The 18851-nt window shown below is 54.7% G+C and overlaps 2 protein-coding genes across 7 annotated transcripts in view; both read right to left on the bottom strand.

Moving 5' to 3' along the window:
* The window catches only part of LOC133508297 (transcription factor COE3-like), a 27875-nt gene extending 21710 nt beyond the window's left edge, over window positions 1–6165 (bottom strand). For 2 of the 3 annotated variants that reach the window (XM_061834122.1, XM_061834121.1), the window contains exons 1-3: window positions 2382–2624; window positions 555–711; window positions 134–197 (exon numbers count right to left, since the gene is read on the bottom strand). In XM_061834122.1, coding sequence (XP_061690106.1) covers window positions 134–197; window positions 555–711; window positions 2382–2515 — 355 coding nt within the window. In that variant the 5' untranslated portion in view covers window positions 2516–2624. Of the gene's footprint in view, window positions 1–133; window positions 198–554; window positions 712–2381; window positions 4091–6028 lie in introns of those variants that run through there. The other variant, XM_061834120.1, reaches the window with a different exon arrangement.
* On the bottom strand, window positions 4152–18851 carry nfkb1 (nuclear factor of kappa light polypeptide gene enhancer in B-cells 1). 4 transcript variants are annotated; one of them, XM_061834107.1, is made up of 23 exons: window positions 17828–18019; window positions 17102–17145; window positions 16887–17025; window positions 15422–15462; window positions 15000–15098; window positions 14432–14583; window positions 14128–14291; window positions 13329–13487; window positions 13091–13195; window positions 12929–13020; window positions 12708–12846; window positions 12199–12348; window positions 11997–12101; window positions 11385–11604; window positions 11187–11301; window positions 10569–10767; window positions 9038–9207; window positions 8869–8971; window positions 8090–8208; window positions 7804–7870; window positions 7567–7730; window positions 6958–7084; window positions 4152–6867 (listed from the first exon to the last, which is right to left on the bottom strand). In XM_061834107.1, exons 1-23 carry the CDS (start codon window positions 17877–17879, stop codon window positions 6752–6754), a joined length of 2841 nt encoding a protein of 946 aa, XP_061690091.1. In that variant the 5' UTR covers window positions 17880–18019; the 3' UTR covers window positions 4152–6751. The 4 variants fall into 4 exon arrangements, with proteins under 4 accessions (XP_061690091.1, XP_061690090.1, XP_061690089.1 ...); XM_061834106.1 differs by lacking the exon at window positions 17828–18019 and adding an exon at window positions 18185–18851 and having other exon boundaries at window positions 8869–9207; XM_061834105.1 differs by having other exon boundaries at window positions 8869–9207.

The raw sequence follows: 18851 nt of genomic DNA, 5'->3' as shown, positions 1-18851 counted from the left end.
GCAACCGTTTGAACCTGCGGCCGATTTGGAGTCTTCAATAAATGCCGGCGACGATTCCGCGCGGCTGCTGCACAAAGGAGCGCGCAATCCACCGGTCGCAGATGAATCAGTCAAAGAGTGGCGAGGTGCTCACCGTTACTGTAGAGAAGTTGCAACCTGTAATGGATGCCGTTGTTGGTCTTCTCGCCGTTGTACTCCTGAAAACAACAACAACAACGCGTCAAAACAAACCGAGACAACGCCTGCCTGCTCAACCACATCAACAATGTCAACAGCGGCACAACAAAACACACGACTGACACAACGGCAACAAACCACCAGAACGACGCACGACAAGGCAAATCAATTCCAAAGTGGGCATCGAAAATGCGACATCAAAGTACAACGCCAAATTCATGCGGCACAAAAACAACGTGGAAAAAAAGCAACACAAAGTCAGATCGATACAAAAGCACAACTACCACGTACGACATGAATGTCAACACAGGAACACGTCCAAGCCGAACGCAAAACACCGTCACAACACACACGAAACCCAAACGGACGGCGCCTGCCTTGTCCTTCTCCACAAAGTCCAGGAAGGACGTCCGCTCGATCTCCACGGGTTGACCTTGCCGGTCGTACAGCGCCAGCACAAAGTGGAAAAAGTTGGACTTGCGCAGGTTGGACGGCGGCTGCTTCTCGAAGTGGGCGCGGGACGGCGCCACGCCGCTGAAACGCACGCAAAAAACACAGACCGCGCCGGCCCGTCAGCGCCGAGCGACGCCCGAGGAGGTGAAAAAAGGAAATCACACTACAAATCATTCCAAAAATAAAAACAACAACTCAACGCAAACTACACACACACACACACACACACAGACAGGTGTGTATTCGCTATTAATTGCGGGGGGGGGGGGGGGCGTCCTAATTAGGAAGGACACCCCCCCCCCCCATTAACGCTCGTTTTCTTCTTTTATTTGACTCCCGATATTCAAACACGGCTTCACGATGTTTTGGTACAAATTGACCCTTGAGCCACTTAATCGTTGGGGATTTGCAGCTGCCCCCCCACACCCAATTTTCACCTAACTTTTATTATTATAACTTTTCGGGAAAGGAGGATTTTGCACGGGTTGTCGTACTGGACGCGCCGGTCCGGCATCTCTCGAAATACACGCGAGCGCTTTGGCGCCGGACGTCAACTCGGCGTTTGGGTCGTTCCCTTGACGGCGTTGTCTACGTTGTTCCCGCACGTGGCAACCTTTCCACAATGAAGATGACTCCGAGCCAAATTGCAATCTTTGCAGAACTTTGCGTGCGCTCAATTTGCACCAGTCGCCGCTTTCGCCGACCGCCGCCGTGCATTTCCACGCCGGCTTCCCGCTAAATTTCAGCCGTCGAGACCGGGCCGACGTGAGCCGATTCTTAGCGTTCTGACCGCAACTGTGAGGACTTCTCACCGGATTTTATGATTTTTTTTTTTTCAGTCTGCCTTCATTGGATTTATTATTAATTTTTTTTGTTTTATGCTGCAGTTTTTCACCTGACAAGAATATTACATATTAGAAATCAGGCAATTACCGGATCCGTTTTTCACGTGCGCTTCCCCGAGACGGCGTCGCACGCTGAGTGACATTTATCGTCATGATTTTATAAACGATTGTTTTTATGATGCGACGCGTCCTCATGAATGATTCATATTGAAAGACGTTTGATTTGAAAGCGCGCACGCAGACAAACGTGGACGCGTCAAATAATCGAAATCAAAATACGGAGAAATAAACACGCCTTACGTGGATATTTGTGCTCAATGAAATTCAGTTACAATTTCAATTGTGATTTGGATTTCTTTAAAATGACATTTAATTTTGTAAAAGGTTGGTTATAATTCAAGACAATCCTAAAATCAAACATATTTCATCTTTGCATCGAAAATGAATTCAAACGATGGAATAAATGAAATTGACACAAGTGGCATTTGATCATTTGATTTTTGTCATCTTTTTCATTCCTAATTTTGCCGTCCTGCGACGCAAAATGGAAAAACTGGTTGAATTATTCAATGATTAAATTTGGCTCAGTGAAGAATTTCAAAGCAAAACTTGTGGTATGAATCAAAATAAACGTGTGCGGTGCCGGTTGACCGCGACACAGAAGAACTTTTGAGATTGGATTATTATTGCAGAAAAGAAGGCGGAACGACATCGACGAAGCACATTTGAATCTTGCGCAGTTGTTTTTCATTTTGGTTTTTTTCTTACCGGCAAAAATCATAACGACTTGTGGCTCGCGTGACAGTTTGAGAAAAGTGTCCAAAATGAAAATGAAAATGAAAATGAAAATGAAAATGGGGGCCGCCGGCCCGGCTGGCGTTCGTTCGTTCGCTCGTTGGTTCTCACCTTTGCGCGGCGGTGTTGGCGTCCAGGATTCCCCCGCCGGCCATCCAGGAGCGCACGGGGGTCATGCCGCCGGGGAGCGGCTCCTCCTTCATGGTGAGACCCCCCCGCGGGAGGCCGTCCTGGACGGAGAACATCGCTGCCGCAACGATGAAGAAGAGGAGGAAGATGAAGGGGTAATCCGGGGAGGGGGTTGAAGGAGGGACTTTCCCAAAAGCAGGGTGGGGGTTGGGGGGGGGGGGGGTCGTCCCCGGTCCGGAAGGTGCGATCCCTCCGGAGCGATGATGGGAGATCTCGGACGGAGAGCGTCAGCACTCCGCGTGGGGAAGAGCGCAGCGGGGGGGCATCCCAAAGGGGGGGAGGGGGGGGGGGTTGTTGTTTCCTGCGAAGGTGCGGCGGGCGCCGGTCAAGACGGCAGAGCCTGGATGAAGGGATGAAGAGGAAAAAGTCCAAGAGAAGGCAGAAAGAAGCTTTGAGAACAACACCCGCCTTCAAAAGGAGGTCCAGCACGCCACGAGGAGGAGGAGGAGGAGGAGGAGGAGGAGGAGAGGAGGGGGGGCGGCGCTGCGGGTGAGCCGAGCGCATTTGCCCCCACCGCCCCCCTCCTCGGAGGAAAGCGTCTTCTCCGCCGTCTTCCGTCTTCTTCTCCCGGCCGGCCGGGCGGCCGGCAGGATGCTCGGATCTCCCGCGGGACCCGAAAGGGGCGTGCCCTCCTCTCCTTATATGGGCACCTCCTTTGAATACGAGCGCCGTCCGGGCCTCTCATTGGCCGCCGGCTCCCGGGGTGCTCGGCGCCCCGCGTCTGCGCTGCAAAAAATGTCGCTCGTTGTCAAAAGCGAGGAGGAAAAGCACAAAAAGTGGACAGGAAGTGAACCGGGACTGGAACGGATGCAGACAGGAAGTCAACCGGGACTGGAACGGATGTGAACCGGGACTGGAACGGATGCGGACAGGAAGTCAACCGGGACTGGAACGGAAGTGAACCGGGACTGGAAGGGATGCGGACAGGAAGTCAACCGGGACTGGAACCGATGCGGACAGGAAGTCAACCGGGACTGGAAGGGATGCGGACAGGAAGTCAACCGGGACTGCAACGGAAGTGAACCGGGACTGGAACGGATGCGGAGAGGAAGTCAACCGGGACTGGAACGGAAGTGAACCGGGACTGGAAGGGATGCGGACAGGAAGTGAACCGGGACTGGAAGGGATGCGGACAGGAAGTCAACCGGGACTGGAAGGGATGCGGACAGGAAGTCAACCGGGACTGGAAGGGATGCGGACAGGAAGTCAACCGGGACTGGAAGGGATGCGGACAGGAAGTCAACCGGGACTGCAACGGAAGTGAACCGGGACTGGAACGGAAGCGAACCGGGACTGGAACGGAAGTGAACCGGGACTGGAACGGATGCGGACAGGAAGTGAACTGGGATTGGAGGGTAGGAATTGGAGTGTGGAAGTGGGCAGGAAGTGGAACGGAGCAAAGCTGATGTACGCCGGGCCTCCAGCGGGAGTCCAGACCTCACCCACTCCGTCGCGTCAGAGGAGCGAAAAACATCCAGCGATGAAGTCAAAGTCAAGGCCTCGGACACCGGCGGCGGGAAGCGGATCGAGGCACAGGAAGTCAACTCTGGTAAACAGGAAGTGGACAGAAAGCAGAAAGGACGTAATGGGCTGGAAGACCAGAAGTGGACCTTTGCAGGCAGGAAGTGAACCTGCAGTGTGTAAGAAATATGACAAGATGAGACCACAAACACAAATAAAGCACATTTGATATCCTTGCCACGAATTTTCTTTTATTTTTTTTTCCTCTCGTGCACACACACACACACACAATTATTAGTGGGGACACTAATCATAATTAACTAATTAATATTCACAGTAGAGCTCCAAATGTTTGCTAGCATTGACCCTGAATTCAACAACAATGAAATCATGATTCCACAAATGGATTTTTTTTTTTTTTAAGGATGTTGTCAAGTTGCTCTTTGAACAAAATACTTTGATATTCATTGTTACGTGCGATGTTTGATTTTGACAACGCGGAGCCGTTTCTGGTCCGTTTTCATGAAAAGACCCCAACGAGCAACAAAAACGGATGAAATAAAAGAAGAGGGCGCCATCGTGTGGCGTGGACGAAAACGACGCGAGTGTCAAAACACGAAAATGTTGCAAATTCGGCGACAAACAAGTGCAGACATTTTGTCGCAGTACTCAATTACTGTGCGTATCGTAGTCGAGTATTTAGCCGGGATGACGTTTGATTCCATTGTTTGTTTGCATGACTTTCCTCAGGTGCTGAAACGTGCCGACTTCATGAATGAAGAAATGATTTGCACGGACAGCAAATGACACTTCTTGGACTTCAGCAACTACTTTTTTTTTTATTGCCCAGTTTTCTCTCAACCTATCCTCAATTATTTGCGGAAAGGTTCACCCGTTTGCTGTTTTTGTGATCAGGGATCGCGGCGCTGAGGAACTATGTTGAAGTGAGTTGGCCTTCATTCAGGTAAAATTGCGCCGGCAACCTTTTTAGCGCAGCGCAGCGTCAATTTCTCAACAATTCACTACTCATTAAATTGCTAATAGGGTTGACAACATTTACATGAGGGGAAGCGGCAGCATTTCATGAAATAATTGCGTATCCATCCATTTTCTTCACCGCTTATCCTCACAAGGGTCGCACGGGGTGCTGAAGCCTATGCCAGCTGTCATCTAACCCTGAACTGGTCGCCAGCCAATCGCAGGCCACATGGAGACAAACAGATGCACTCACAATCACGCCGACGGGGCAATTTAAGAGTCCAATCAATGTTGCATGTTTTTTGGGATGTTGGAGGAAACCCACGCGGGCGGGGCCGGGATCCAACCCGGGACCTCAGAACTGTGAGGCCAACGCTTTACTAGCTGATCCACCATTATAGTAAAAGAAAATGAAAATAATATTTTGCTCATGGCAAACAAGCAGGAAGTGGTGATGCTCGTCACCAAAGGAGAGAAAAACTCTCAATTCTCCAAAATAAAATCAAGCGTATTTTGGACAAAGTCAGACGAGAGAGACGAAAAAGTGGCCTTGAGCGAGCAGTCTTCAAAGTCAGTCGCAAAGAACTCTTCCTGTCGGGCCGGCGACGGCTCCCAAAAACGTCAGGCGTCGGTCAGCCGAGGCGCGCGGGGGCGACGGGGCGGATTTCGCTCCGCCCCGCCCGAGGACGGCAAACGCGGGACGAGATCACCTTTTGGGAAACGATCCCACAAGATTATTCTCGGGTGAGGAATTGGTCCCGGCCATCGTGGCGGGATCGTGACGACTATTTACGACCGCGACGTGGAGGGGCAAGGACACGGGCATAAATAAACGAATGTCGTGGCTCACGAGGTTTCGTTTTCTTCGGAACTTGTTCTTTGAGCTCCGTGCGTCGAGACTATCGGAAGGCACCCAACTCAACTGTGGAAAGGAGGGAAAAGACCCCCCCCCCCCCACAGAGACCACTCCAAGCGCCGCATCCAGAACCCCAAATGACGAGGTGACTGCTCACAAACGTACGATAAAGATGATGTAACTGGCAGATTTGAGACACGGTGGTGCAAATATAAAGTTGAACACAAGATGGCAACATGGTGAAAAGCATCAGGGTTTGGGGCAGCTTTCTTACCTCAGGGCCTGGACTCACGACTATCATCCGGGGGAAAATGAAAACTGACGAGCATCTGTCTGCCAATCGAAGCTTCGGGGGGCGCACGGCTGAGGCAACGAGGGAACCGACCGCCCGGGGTCGCGCGCCAACGTCCGATGTTGCCACTCAGATCGCATTTTATGACCAATTGCGCACAAATCCACTTTACGTGCAAGCAAGCCTCAAAATGCTTTTTCTTGAAAGTCCTGATCAAGTCCAAAGTAGTCGAGCACGTGATGAAGTCCCAAAGTTTTTTTGTGTGTGTGTGTCAGGTGACTTCCCGTCAGCGTGTCAAGGGCGCCGACAGGGGAACGGCGAGCAGTCATTAAAAACGAGAGTCCAAAACTGTTCAAGTGCATTTCTCCGGCGCTTCTCAATTTTCCATTGGAAGGGCGTCGGGGTCTGTTGGGTCCACTGACTTCCTGTACAGGCAGCAAGGTGAGCGCGTACAAACGCCGACAGCTACGATGAACGCCGACGCTCCAAAGTCGTCCAGCAGTCGGAACACATTTGACAACTTCCTGGTTCCTGGAAACTTCTTGACAACGTAATTGTAACCATTTCAAGTTTTAATTCTTGCCGGGGCGGGCGGGACAAAGGCATCCCGGCTCGAAAACTGGTCTTGCGGTGGAGGGAGTTGGACTGGGGGGGGGGGGCGGTGGGGGGGAAAGAGAAGCAGGGTCCACGGCGAGGAAGGGCCAATCACGCGGCGGAAAACTCCACCCCGCAGTCGCACGCGCCGCTGTCCAAATGTCCGTCCGGACGTTCGCCGTCCGCCTCGAGGTCGGCCGTCCGAAGGCAGGCCGCGCCGTCGCCGCCTGGGGGAGGTGGCAGGAAGTGACATTGAAGTGAGGGAGGGCTGTCGCCACGGAGACGCGGCAACCAGCAACACCCATCGTTCGGCTCACCCGTCGTCGTCGTCCGGTCGTGACTGTCGTCGTGGCAACGCAGCGCCCCCTCCAGGACGCTCAGCGCTCGGCGCGAGCCGACGGATCTCAGAGCGGCCAGCAGGTCTCGGGCCGTGCCGCCGGACACCTGAACTCGGACACACGCGTGCGCTTAGCTTGGAACGCGTCGGCGACGTGCAGGGCGCGACGTCTATTAAACATTTGCTTAATATGCTGTAATACACAACGGAGCGCACTCAAGTCGTGTGTAAGAAACATATCTTTTGTGTATTTGCACCGACGCGTATTGTGCAATGGATGAAAACAGTAATTAGGGGAACAACACGTACTGTGTATTAAGAAAAGAGTTTAGACATCAGTTGTAACGTGTGTAATGAGCCGATGTAACGTCATTTGTATTCAACAAGTAAAATAGAAGAACGTACGCATGGTAACCAGATGAAAAAACGGAATACGTGAATCACATTAAAAATAAATTGTGTCATGTATAATTAATGTAGTAAATGTTTAATGAATGCATAATAAGCATGTTGCGCGTCCTGACGGTGCGGCGTTTTTGTCGTCCGCTGAGCGTTTGCCCTTCTTGTGGTCACATGTCAAGCGCGTTACCTCGTAGCTCTCCGCGAGGGTCTTGACGGGGTTCGGGCTGAGTCTGAAGGTTGCATTGAGGATCCCCAGACCCAAAGCGTGAGCCAGCTTCTCCCAGCACCCTTCGCTCGCCAAAGCGTCGCACAGCGCCGTCTTCGCTTGGGCGCTGAGCCTCGACAGGTCACCTGGAGAGAAAAAAAAAGCATCAGGTGGGTTCGGCCTCCGTGTGAAAACGCCGCGCCACCTCCGCGAACTCACCCTGAGGCCAAAGAACAACGCCGTGACCTTTGGGCCGGTACTCCTTTCCGCTGAGAAGCTCCAAGACCTGAACGCACAAACGCCACGCGATGACATCATCAGGACGCTAACAAAGCAACGGCAGCGGACGGAACGGGAAAAAAAGAATAAAAGTTTCAAAAGGGAGCTGCCGCCAGGACGTTGGCGACGCCCCTTTTTCGGGTTTCGTGTTTTGATTGTCCTGACGTGATGCGCCGTCTTCGGGTTTTCTTTGACCCTCCTAGCTTAGCGTCGGGGCGCGTCGTACCTGCTCGGTGGCGGCCATGTTGACGGGGCTGGTCCCTGGAACGTAGCCCTCGTCTTCTTCATCTTCATCCTCTCCTTTGAAGAATAGAGGCTCCAGGTTCTCCTTGTGAGGATCTGCACCTGAACACGCACGCAAGTGTCAACGTGGCAAACGCGAGCACGCACACGCATGCATGGAAACACGCGCACCAAACGTCAACATGCCAATCAAAGACAAATACGCACGTACACACAACTTGTCAGTTAAAAACACGAACACGCACACACGACCCCCCCCCCCCCCAGAAATTGGGGTGACAGAGTGACTTCCCACGGTGTGGAAGCCCCCCCCCCTCAAAGGAAACTTCTCGCGGGCCCGCCCATAATGACCCCTCTTGGCACGATCCGCTCATCCGTAACCAATGCAGTCGCGTCTCACGCGAGTTGACGAGATAAAGCCACGTGATTATTGTTTATAAAAATCAAAAAGATTAAATAAAAGGCCGCGGTGCTATTGAAATCTAACATTTGATGAAAGTCGGGGGACTAGCGCAAATTTGTCTCGCGGCGTGCTCAACGAATTCCGTGCCGTCCCTCGGCATCAAATCTCTCGACAGTACAACATCAAAGGCCAAAATGACGACGTCATTGATTGGATCAGTGAATGATGACATCAAATCGGATGAAAAAAAAACTGTTTCATTTGATTTGAACGATTAAACTTGAAACGCGTCTTATTCATTTTTTTTTTTTTTTAAACTGATCCACGCCACAAAAAACCCAAAGGGATCCTCGACATACCCGCAGCCATGAGTAGCGCCGTGAGCTTGACGGAGCCCCGCCCGGCGGCAATGTGCAGGGGGGTGGAGCCGTTGAAGGTGCAGCAGTCCACCTCGGCGTTGCCCTGGCGACCACAAAGACGCGTCGCCGCGACATCATCGGAGGGGGCGGCGGGGTCACGCTCGCTTACCTCCAGCAGCAGGCAGCCGGCGAGCGACACGTTGTCGGCCTCGGCGGCGAGGTGCAGGGCCGTCCTCCCCCCGCCCTGCTCCTGAGCGTCCACGTCGGCCCCGCCTTCCAGGAGCTCTCGCAGTGACGGCAGCTGATTGGCCACCACCGATAGGTGGATGGCGCACATGCCTGCCGCCGACGGCCAATCAAAACGCTCAGTAATGCGTGGACAGTGCACTTAGTCAATAGTATTGGAAAAGAAAAAGCTTTCCTAACCATCACAACGGTCTGAACGCCGGTCTTCAGAAGTGTGAGGCCGACGCTCTACAGCTGCGCCACCGTGCCAAATACCGCAGAGCAGGGGTCGAAAATGAGGGCCGACGTGCCGCTTGCATTCGAGGTTGAGTCCCCGAGAATGAATCGGGATGACTCTCTGCTTTTCTTTCAATTTCAGTGAGGGTTCTTTTGCAGTGCGGCATTGGGGTCAGCCCCGACGGAAGCCAACGCCGGCCGAAACGGACGATGCAAACCGACCGGGGGAGGAAAGACGACGCCTTGCAGTGCAAAAGGAGCGACTCGCAATGCTGAGCGCTGCGATGTCGCTCGCGCCAGCATTTTTGGCCCTTTTCGGAGCGCGTCTCGCCGGCCGCCTTGATGCCGGCCAAAACGGACGATGCAAACCGACCGGGGGAGGAAAGACGACGCCTTGCAGTGCAAAAGGAGCGACTCGCAATGCTGAGCGCTGCGATGTCGCTCGCGCCAGCATTTTTGGCCCTTTTCGGAGCGCGTCTCGCCGGCCGCCTTGATGCCGGCCAAAACCGACGATGCAAACCGACCGGGGGAGGAAAGACGACGCCTTGCAGTGCAAAAGGAGCGACTCGCAATGCTGAGCGCTGCGATGTCGCTCGCGCCAGCATTTTTGGCCCTTTTCGGAGCGCGTCTCGCCGGCCGCCTTGATGCCGTCCGGCCGGTGAAGACGGAAGCCGGAAATATGACGGCACCCTCGGGGACGTCCTCGCAAAGCCGAGTTCACGTAAGGCGCGACAGCCGAGGTCTTCGTCACGAGATGAAGCCCGTCCATTTTGTTGGCTAAGGAGCGTATTCAGGCACGCCGACAATCTCCATCCTCTCGTGCAGAGCGGAACTTTAGAGGTCGGCGCGCTTCCCCCTCCAAACGGCGCAGCCGCCTCCCCCGGGGAGTCACAAAAAGTGAAAGGAAGTCCGGGATCGAGCCCGACGTCTTGCCTTGCGCGAGTCCCGTAACGTCGCCAAAGGGCAAAGACAATACCAGAAAGCGCGGAACCCTCCGGCGTCCACACGGGCAGCCCACAACGCAGATGAGGACTACGCGAAGCCCCTCGCTCGGAACGCCACCATTCAGTCCCGAATTCACGACCAGCGATCACGATTCCGGCTTCCGTCCACGCTTGCGTCCCTCCCTCCTTCCCTCCTTCCCTCCCGACATCAAACATCAAGAAATCCCGGACTCGAGCGACGATGTCCGACATTTATGTTTGAAAACCTTCAACGTTGGCCAGACGGGGTCGTACCTGCGGCGTTGCAGGCGTCCACGCTTCCTCTGACGTCGCGGTGTTGGAGCAACAAGCGCACCATGGCCCCTCCCTGCCGCGCCGCCAGGTGCAGCGGCGTGTCGCCGTGGCGGTCGATCAGCGTCGGGTCCGCCCCGGCCGCCAGCAGCGCCGACGCGGCCGCCGTCTGCCGCGTGATCACCGCCAGGTGCAAAGGAGTCTGGGAAACCGAGTAAGGAGCCCGACTTAGACCATTAAATGAGCGCTCGTTCGCCGGCAGCCATTGCGGAAAGGCCACATTCGCGCAATTTGGTCATTTCCAGCGGCCGTTTTCACTTTCTTTCCGTGACACGGAAAAAAGCAACAACAACAGCGGCGGCGGCGGCGGCGACCGCGGACGGAATGGACCGAAATGACCGGACCACGCCTTTGAAAATGCTGCAAAATCCACACGCGAGGCAGGCGGTGACGTCGGTGCTATGCAGCGTGCGACTAAAACGGCAGCAACTTTTTTTTGTCCACGTACTGTAGGGGGCGACACGTAGATCACGCCATGCAATGCGGCCGTTGTCGACCGTGCGAGGGCAGGAGGAGACAAAGTTCTATGGCGGTCAACGTGTGACCTCGCCGTCAGAGTACCTGGTGGAGGTGGTTCCTCGTGTCCGCAAGTCCGTCTCCCGGCGCGGCGGCGAGCACCCGCGTCAGACTGGACAGCGCCTCCTGCTGTCTGTGGAGGACGGCCAGGTGGAGGCCACTGACGCACAGCGGCGGGCGTTCCGCGTTACTGCGCAAAAATGTCGCCGCAGAAGATGGACGGCGACGGCGAGGCGCACTCACGTGTCTCCGTCCTCGTCCTGCGCCCCCATTAGGGGGCGCCGGAGGGCTAACAGGTACGCAGCGTCGCCCGTGGCGGCGTACAGGAAGAAGGCTGACGCGTTCACATCCGTCAACGCGTCGCCGTCTTCGCGGGCTTCCTGTCGGCGGGGTGGCCGCGACGCAGCGCACGACGCGGTGTCGTCGTCGCCGTCGTCGTCGTCTAACGAGTCACTGTGAGAGTCTTCAAAAATGATAAAAAAAAAAAAAGCAACACCAAATATGCTCATTTGTACACGGTTGGTGTACATGAGCAGGGGTGTCCAAACGGCGAAACCACGAAAATCCTTCGCCTCATCATATTGACGCAACTAGTTTGGTGAGGAAGTTGATGCTTGCTAAGAGAAAAATCTCAACATTAGCAGTCAAGGCAATGTGAAATTTTGAGAAAAATCCTCGACGTTCTTGGCAGGCCACGTAAAATCACGCGGCCTCGAGTGACATTTTTGTTGTTGGTCAGGAGTGAAAGCAAAGCAGTCCAAAGAAGGTTGGGGAACGCTCCATTATCATTTACGACAGCACAATTTGAAGAGCGTAAACCCCTTTCGACTCCGGGACGCCAACGGCGCGTCTCACCGTGTTTGACTCCGCCTCCCGCAAGACCTGCCGAGTAGCCGGCGGGACGGGGTCCGTCTCCCATCCCTCTCCCGTAGTTGAAGGTCGAGAAACCCTGGAAGTAGCCTGACGGGGGTGTGGGGGGTGGGCATCCGTCACAGCGTTGTCGTTGTAGCCGGCGAGCGTCAAGGTCACACCAGGAAGGAGTCCAGGCGGGTTGTACCTCCTCCAGCTGAGCCCGGGCCTCCTCCTGCTCCAGGGGGTCTCGGGGGGCCCCCTCGGTACAGACTTCCTCCTCCTCCTCCCCCGTGGCCGCTGAAGTTCTGGAAGTTGGGCAAGGTCTTCTGACGCTTCCTCTGCACTTCCTCTTTGTCTACGCACACAGCCAGGTCGTGTCAAACCAATCGACGACAGCCAATCGCAGGGCACACGGAGACGGACAATCCCGCCGACGGGGCGATTTAGAGCGGCCAATGAATGTTGCGCGATTTTGGGATGTGGGAGGAAGGCCACGCAGCCGTGGGGAGGGCAAGGGGGCCGGGGCCGGGGCCGGGATTTGAACCCCGGACGCTCTAAACAGTGCCTCCGCCGAGCTGCCCTCTTTGTTACATTAGGAATCTTATTTGAATTCAATTGGAATCGAAATAGGGCAAAAACATATTCTCGTCAGACATTTGGAGTTTTCGTGTGCCGTCACGCATCTGGGCTAACGCACAAAAATAAAGCGGGTACCGATGATCCGCGGGTGGTACGTGAAGGGTTTGGGCTCGCTGGTCTCGTTGTCCGACTTCCTCTTGAGCTGCACCGACACCGAGGTGGGCTTCTGCAGGTTCTGGTCTCGGTACTTGGGCGTCTTGAAGACGATGGCGAACTGGGGGAGGAAGGGGACGCGGTTACGACGGGGCGGGGCGGGGCGGGTCGGCCGGCGTGCTCGTACCCTCGTACGCTCGTACCTGTCTGTGCACGTCCGTGGGCGAGAAATCCCCCAGGGCTTCCCAGGTGGGGCCGGAGTCGTCTTCCTCGAAGAAGCGCACCTGGATGTCGTCTGTCACGCAGGCGTACGTTGGGTCACGACACGCTCGGGGAAAGCGCAATGCGGCGTTTTTGCGGGCCACCTTTCTGGACTTTGTCACACAGGAGGTAGACTTCCTCGCCGCCGCTGACGCAGCCGGCCGTCCGATCCATCCTGACGATCTTCAGGTTGGACGCGTTTGGAGCTTCTGACCGTGAAAACAGACAAAGACCAAAGTCCGCTCGCAAACTTCCACGTCGTCCGTTATTCTCCTAACATGACGACGGATTATGAAGACTGGCAATCGGGTGTCACGTGCAAGAAAGGCGCGCGCCACTGACTGCTGTCGTAGATGGGCTGCGACACGACGGGCTGGAGGCGCCTGCTGAAGCCGCCGTCGCTGTCGGGCAGGAAGGCGGAGAACATGAGGCGCGCCACGCTCAGGTCCATCTCCTTGGCCTGCGCGCACGCCGCGGCGCCGATCAACGCGCGCTGGTGCTCTGCGGACGCACAAAAGTCTTTGTTTGGCTCGACATCAAGAGGCCAAAACGCTCTTTTTCTCGACATCGCGCGCAACAATGACATTTGTCAACACAATTCACGTCAAAATGAGCTCGAAACGTCTCACGCGACCACTTTTTCCCCGCCCGTGCGTCACTCCCCTCCTGCCCAACGCCGTTGTCACCGTCTTGAAAGGCTGGACGTAAATGAGACGAGCGTACGACAACCGGAGATTCGGAACAAAAATCCAAAATGGAACCGCAACTGAGAGCAAGAACATTTTCGCAACGCTTATTGGCCCACTGCTCGATTTCAATGCGGCGCCCCTCTGAAGCGGTCTCATCGCCGGGTTGGGCGTCAACGGCGAGTCCGGCAACACGGGAGGCGCTCCCGTTGGGAAAACGGCCGCCTTTGGCACGGCAACCCAGCGTCCCGCAATCATCCGCGGGATCACTTGCACACGGTCAATGTCCCGCTTGTTTGGGAAGCTGCCGCCCGCCTTCCCCTTTCACGCAATTCCCGTAGTGACCAAAAAGTACATTCGGATAAAGGAGCGTTCCTGCCCTGGCTTTGGTGCAGCGTAGCGCCAAAAGACAAAGTGCCAAAGAGCGCGCGCGGGACGCGGGACGGAGGACGGACCGGTGAGCTGTCGGGGCGCGCGGGCCTCGCCCCGCAGGGAGTCCAGGTCCGGGTGAACGGCGGCCCCGAAGTTGTAGCCCATCCGGACGGCCTCGGCCATGCGCTCCTCCAACGTCTTGGCCACGTTCTTCTTGGTCACGTGCTGGATGCCCAAGTTGGGGAAGCTGCACGCACGGCAGATGCAACACTCAACGGCTTGGCTGCACTTGCGCGCTTTTCTTTCCGTCTACGTGTTTCATGTTCAGTACGCGCGTGTACAGTACCGGCGAATGTTTGTGTACAAATGTGTCATTTGCGTACGTACGCGACGTCGGCCTCCTTTGGCGCCACGTCGACGATGCAGACGCCCTTGTCGCACTGCTTGCCCACCAGACTGTGGGCGTGCAGCTGGGGCACGGGCGTCAGCGCCGTCACCAGCTGGACCACCACGCGGGCCGGACCCTGGTAGTTGCAGATCTACGCGACGAGAAAGAAGCCGATGAGCCAAACGCCAGCGAGCGAGCCGACATCCGCGGCTTCGCGCAAATGCTGCTCGGCATCTCCGCTGCTCAGGTTCGACCGACGACCGAACGTTCAATACCCAGAGCCAAATATTCTTTTATCGTCCGGGTGGGACGTCTACTTTAAGTGCCGTACTGATGAGATAAAAGAGGTGTTGTTGAGGCATTATTCTGAACACGCCCCGCCGCAGCCCAATTGGCCGCAGCATCCGGGACGGGAGACGACGTAAAAAATGGCTCGATGAACGGAAATATCCTCGTGTGTCTTATACTGCCCCCGTGTGGCCAAGCGAACAGCGAGCAGCAAACAATTCCGGTGATTGCTGTACCTTTTGTTTTCGTCGTTTGTTTGTGGGCGCGGGGAAGCCTTACCCTGACGGCGGGATACGTCTTCTTGTTCTTCTCGCTGGACGCTCCCGGCAGGCCGCCGTGGGACGGACCCTCGCAGCCGTAACGGAAGCGGAAACCTCGCTGGCGACGCACACAAACGCACGACGTTAACACGACGCGCGTCCGGCCGGGACATTTTGGAAAGGAGGCGACGACAACCGAGCGCGTCAAACTTTTTCAATGGAAACAAATCCACTTTTGCAGTTTTGGGCCTTGACAAAAGGAACAGAGGATCTTTTTCCGTTCCCAAAATACTTGTCCAGATTTGGAACTAGCTGACATTTCATAAATGAAGGACACTCAATTCCACAATGGCCAAAACGCTATTCTCGATATGATTTGCACGGGAGAGAGGCGTCGCTCCGGCAACCCGCTGGTCCAACCGAGGTGTGACCCGCACGCACCTGCTTGGGCTGCTCCAGGATTTGCAGGAAGGGGCCGTCCCCTAAAAAGAAAAGAAAAGGCCAAACGTGAGTCCGAAACCTTTAAGGACCCCGATTGGATTCACAAACGGTTACTGGCGGAACCAAAGACGTGTGGATCACTTTGCACTTTTTCAAAAAAGAAGCCAACGCTTCAGTTCCAGGTCTAATCCAGGGCCGTCCCTCATTTTTGTCGCAGGCCGCATTGTGGTTGCGGTTTTCCCTCATGGCGGAAACCATCAAAATTGGAAATCCCCTCATCAGATTTACAAAGTACTTTTGGAATCAGAAATCAAGGGTTCCAAATATTGATGGATCATAACACAAAAATGTTTGCAATATTATCCCTTATGATATGAGGATTTGACATTTTTGTACAGATTTTAACCCGAATTGCGCAAGTTGACCCGCGTGATTTGCCTTTGCGGGCCACATCAAGTCGTGTAGCGGGCCCGATCTGGCCCCTGAACCTTGAGCTTGACACCTGTGCTCTCATCCGTAACAGGTTGTTTGGATAGAGGGAGGACGGCGCCCTGACAAACACGGTCAAGTCGCTCTTGATGATTTGCTGACTTTGGTGTCGCTCACAAGGGTTAGGCCCGCCTTCTTTTCAAGGCAGGTCCCAAGACGGTAGTACGGAACGTGACCATGACCCCAAGGAGACAAAAAAATTATTTGGATGCGCTTCACCTCACGCACGTGCCGCACCCTATCCCAGCTACTTTCGGGCGAGAGCCAGGATACACCCTGAACTGGTGGCCAGACAATTGCGGGCACCGAGCATGCGTACGCTTCAAAAAATGTCACTAAAAAAAAAAAAAAAAAAAAAGGACAAAAACATCTTTTGAATAGCGGTTAACAATCCGTCACGGATCGGGGCAGCCGCCGGATGCAAAAGTGCGACGGCGGCGGGCCAGCAAAACAACTTCAGCCTGGCGGAACCAACATCAGGAAGTGAGAGCAGAGCCCCACCCTGACCCCGGACAACCGTCGCCGCCAGCCCTCGTTTCACTTTCTTGCCACCGCAGAGAATCGCCCCAGATTCACTTTTCACGTTTCATTTCCACCATGTAAAGTGGAGGGGGGAAAAAAAAAAAAAACAACAACAACTTGAAAATCAATCATTGCTTCTCCTCACGCAGGACGGCGGGCGTCGCCGGAGCCAATCCCCGCTCATTTCGGGCGGGCGCCGCGCACCCTGAACTGGACGCACAAAGAAACAAAACCATCCATCGACGCTCGCAATCACACCTACGAGCAATTTAGAGTCTTCTGTTGCGCATGTTTTGGGGATGTGGGAGAGAAGCAAAATACCAGGAGAAAACCTACGCAAGCACGGGGGACAACGCGTGAAGGATTTGAACTCGCAACCTCAGCCGGCAACACGTTTAAAAAGAGTAGAAGAAGAAGAAGAGTTCGGACGCGGCAGCCGGTCTGCGAGACGTACCCCCCGCCCTGCAATAAACGGGGGCCGACTGCACACAACTTCCCGCGCGGGGGGAAGCGACGTCGCCGCCCGTCCTCGGGGACGGCGCGGGGAAGGGCGCAAAGTCCCACGACGGGTCCGTGATCAGCGTGTCCAGTATCTGCCGGCACAAACGCAAGCAAAATTGAAAGAAATTTGAGTGCGCGCGTGCGCACGCACTCAACACACCCACCCACCTGACTGCTGACGGGAAGGAAGTGCTCGTCTCCCGCCATGTTGCCTGAAAGCGGAAGGAAAACGTCACTCATTTAGTGTTCGGTCGCACTTGACCATCAGCCCCGAAAACATTGACATTCAACCGGTTTGCCATTTGACAATGATAACAAATGAACATCACTGCGAATTGACTTCCTCGAGAACATTTATTTCTCCTCGCGTCCCAACAAACTATCCAGTCGCTACTTTACACATCTTAGCAGTTTGTGTGTATCGTGAGATGATTTTTATGACAAAATGACTCCAAACACTTGACTCGAATGAGTCCATCCATCTCGACTACCTGCGACTTCAGATAGGTGGCGCTCCAACAAAGTAAAGTACACCACAAACTCGGCTAAATGCTCAATGCCGGGAAGTACAAGGAAGAATCAATACGCGCTACAAACATGCACTCGATTGCTAACAGCTAAGCACAAGAATAATAATAAAAAAAAATACAACACGTTAAATATTGACTTGAGATGCACGTCAAAGACGGTGAGAATGCATACAAGCACAGAACAAGTTAACCGTCGTGGTTTTACTCGACATCCAGGCCAACAAGGTCAGATTTGAACTCGAAATGGTCGCCGAGCAGCCAAAAAAAAAAAAAAAAACGGGGCCGTTTGCGCCAAGTCGACGCTCATTTTTATTAGCAGGTCAACGGCAAGCTAGCCGTCGACGTCCGAGACGCGAAGACGAACCGAAGCGTGACGTCGAGCCGCAACGGCGCGCACGAGGGTGGTCGTCGTCCATCACCCGCTCCGCGTCGCTCCGTTCAACGACGCCTCGGACGCCGGAGGCTCGCCAAAACCTTCGCCGGTCTCGTGGCGCAACCGCAGCAAATGCGACTGGCAAAGTTTGCTGAGGGACTTCGGCGCGGAAGAGCCGAGCCGAGCCGAACAAGGAAGTGAACGAGCGGAAGATCAGCGCGGCCCGGCCCCCCCCCCCCCCTTCCCCCCTTTTTACCCCAGACGAGCAAAGGCGGCCGCGCTCGGCTCCAGAACTCAACTGGGACGCTTTGGACTGAAAACTCTTGAGTTTAGTTTGAGGACTTTTACCTTTGAAGCTGTCGCCGGCCTCACTTGGTTCGTTGCATTTGGGAATTGAACTTGACGCACACGAGCGACGACGGCATCCTCAACACGAACCTCCGAGAAGGTTGCTTTGCCCAGGTGAGGCGGGCGCGCACTCGCCTTACTGGTTCTTGATGGAAAAGGTCCAAATCCAAGCAATGATCTCCAGCACCGAACGTTCGTTTGCTTCCCTTCGGGAAATTCCCCGTGACGTCAGGCGGAGAAGGGCGCCAGGGAAAGAGGGAGGTCTCACTCTTGAGTTCCGACAAACTCCGCTTGACGAGATGCACCGCAGAGGAAGAGGTCTCACTCCGGAACTCCGACAAACGCGACGCTTCCGATTTCTTCTGGGTTAGTTCTCAGTCGTTAAAATTCGGGCGAAGCCTCACGCACGTTTGCAAACGGAACAGCCATCCATCCATTTTCCATTGGTAAGCAACGACACGAACACACAAATGAAAACGGGCAAAAGAGAAGCTCTTGTCATCTTCTTGTGTTTGTGAGCGTTTTCTTTTCTTTTCTTTTCTTTTTTTTAACGACAGGCAGTTTGTCTCATTTCCTTCCAGCCGCTGTTTCTTTCGGACACTTTTCAAATCACAATCATCGAAGATCTCGACTGGAAGACGCTTTCCGACCTGCTGCCCCCTCGCGG

This window comes from Syngnathoides biaculeatus, chromosome 11 (assembly GCF_019802595.1).
Source record: "Syngnathoides biaculeatus isolate LvHL_M chromosome 11, ASM1980259v1, whole genome shotgun sequence".
Lineage (NCBI taxonomy): Eukaryota > Metazoa > Chordata > Actinopteri > Syngnathiformes > Syngnathidae > Syngnathoides > Syngnathoides biaculeatus.
This window is presented reverse-complemented; position numbering and strand designations above follow the sequence as displayed.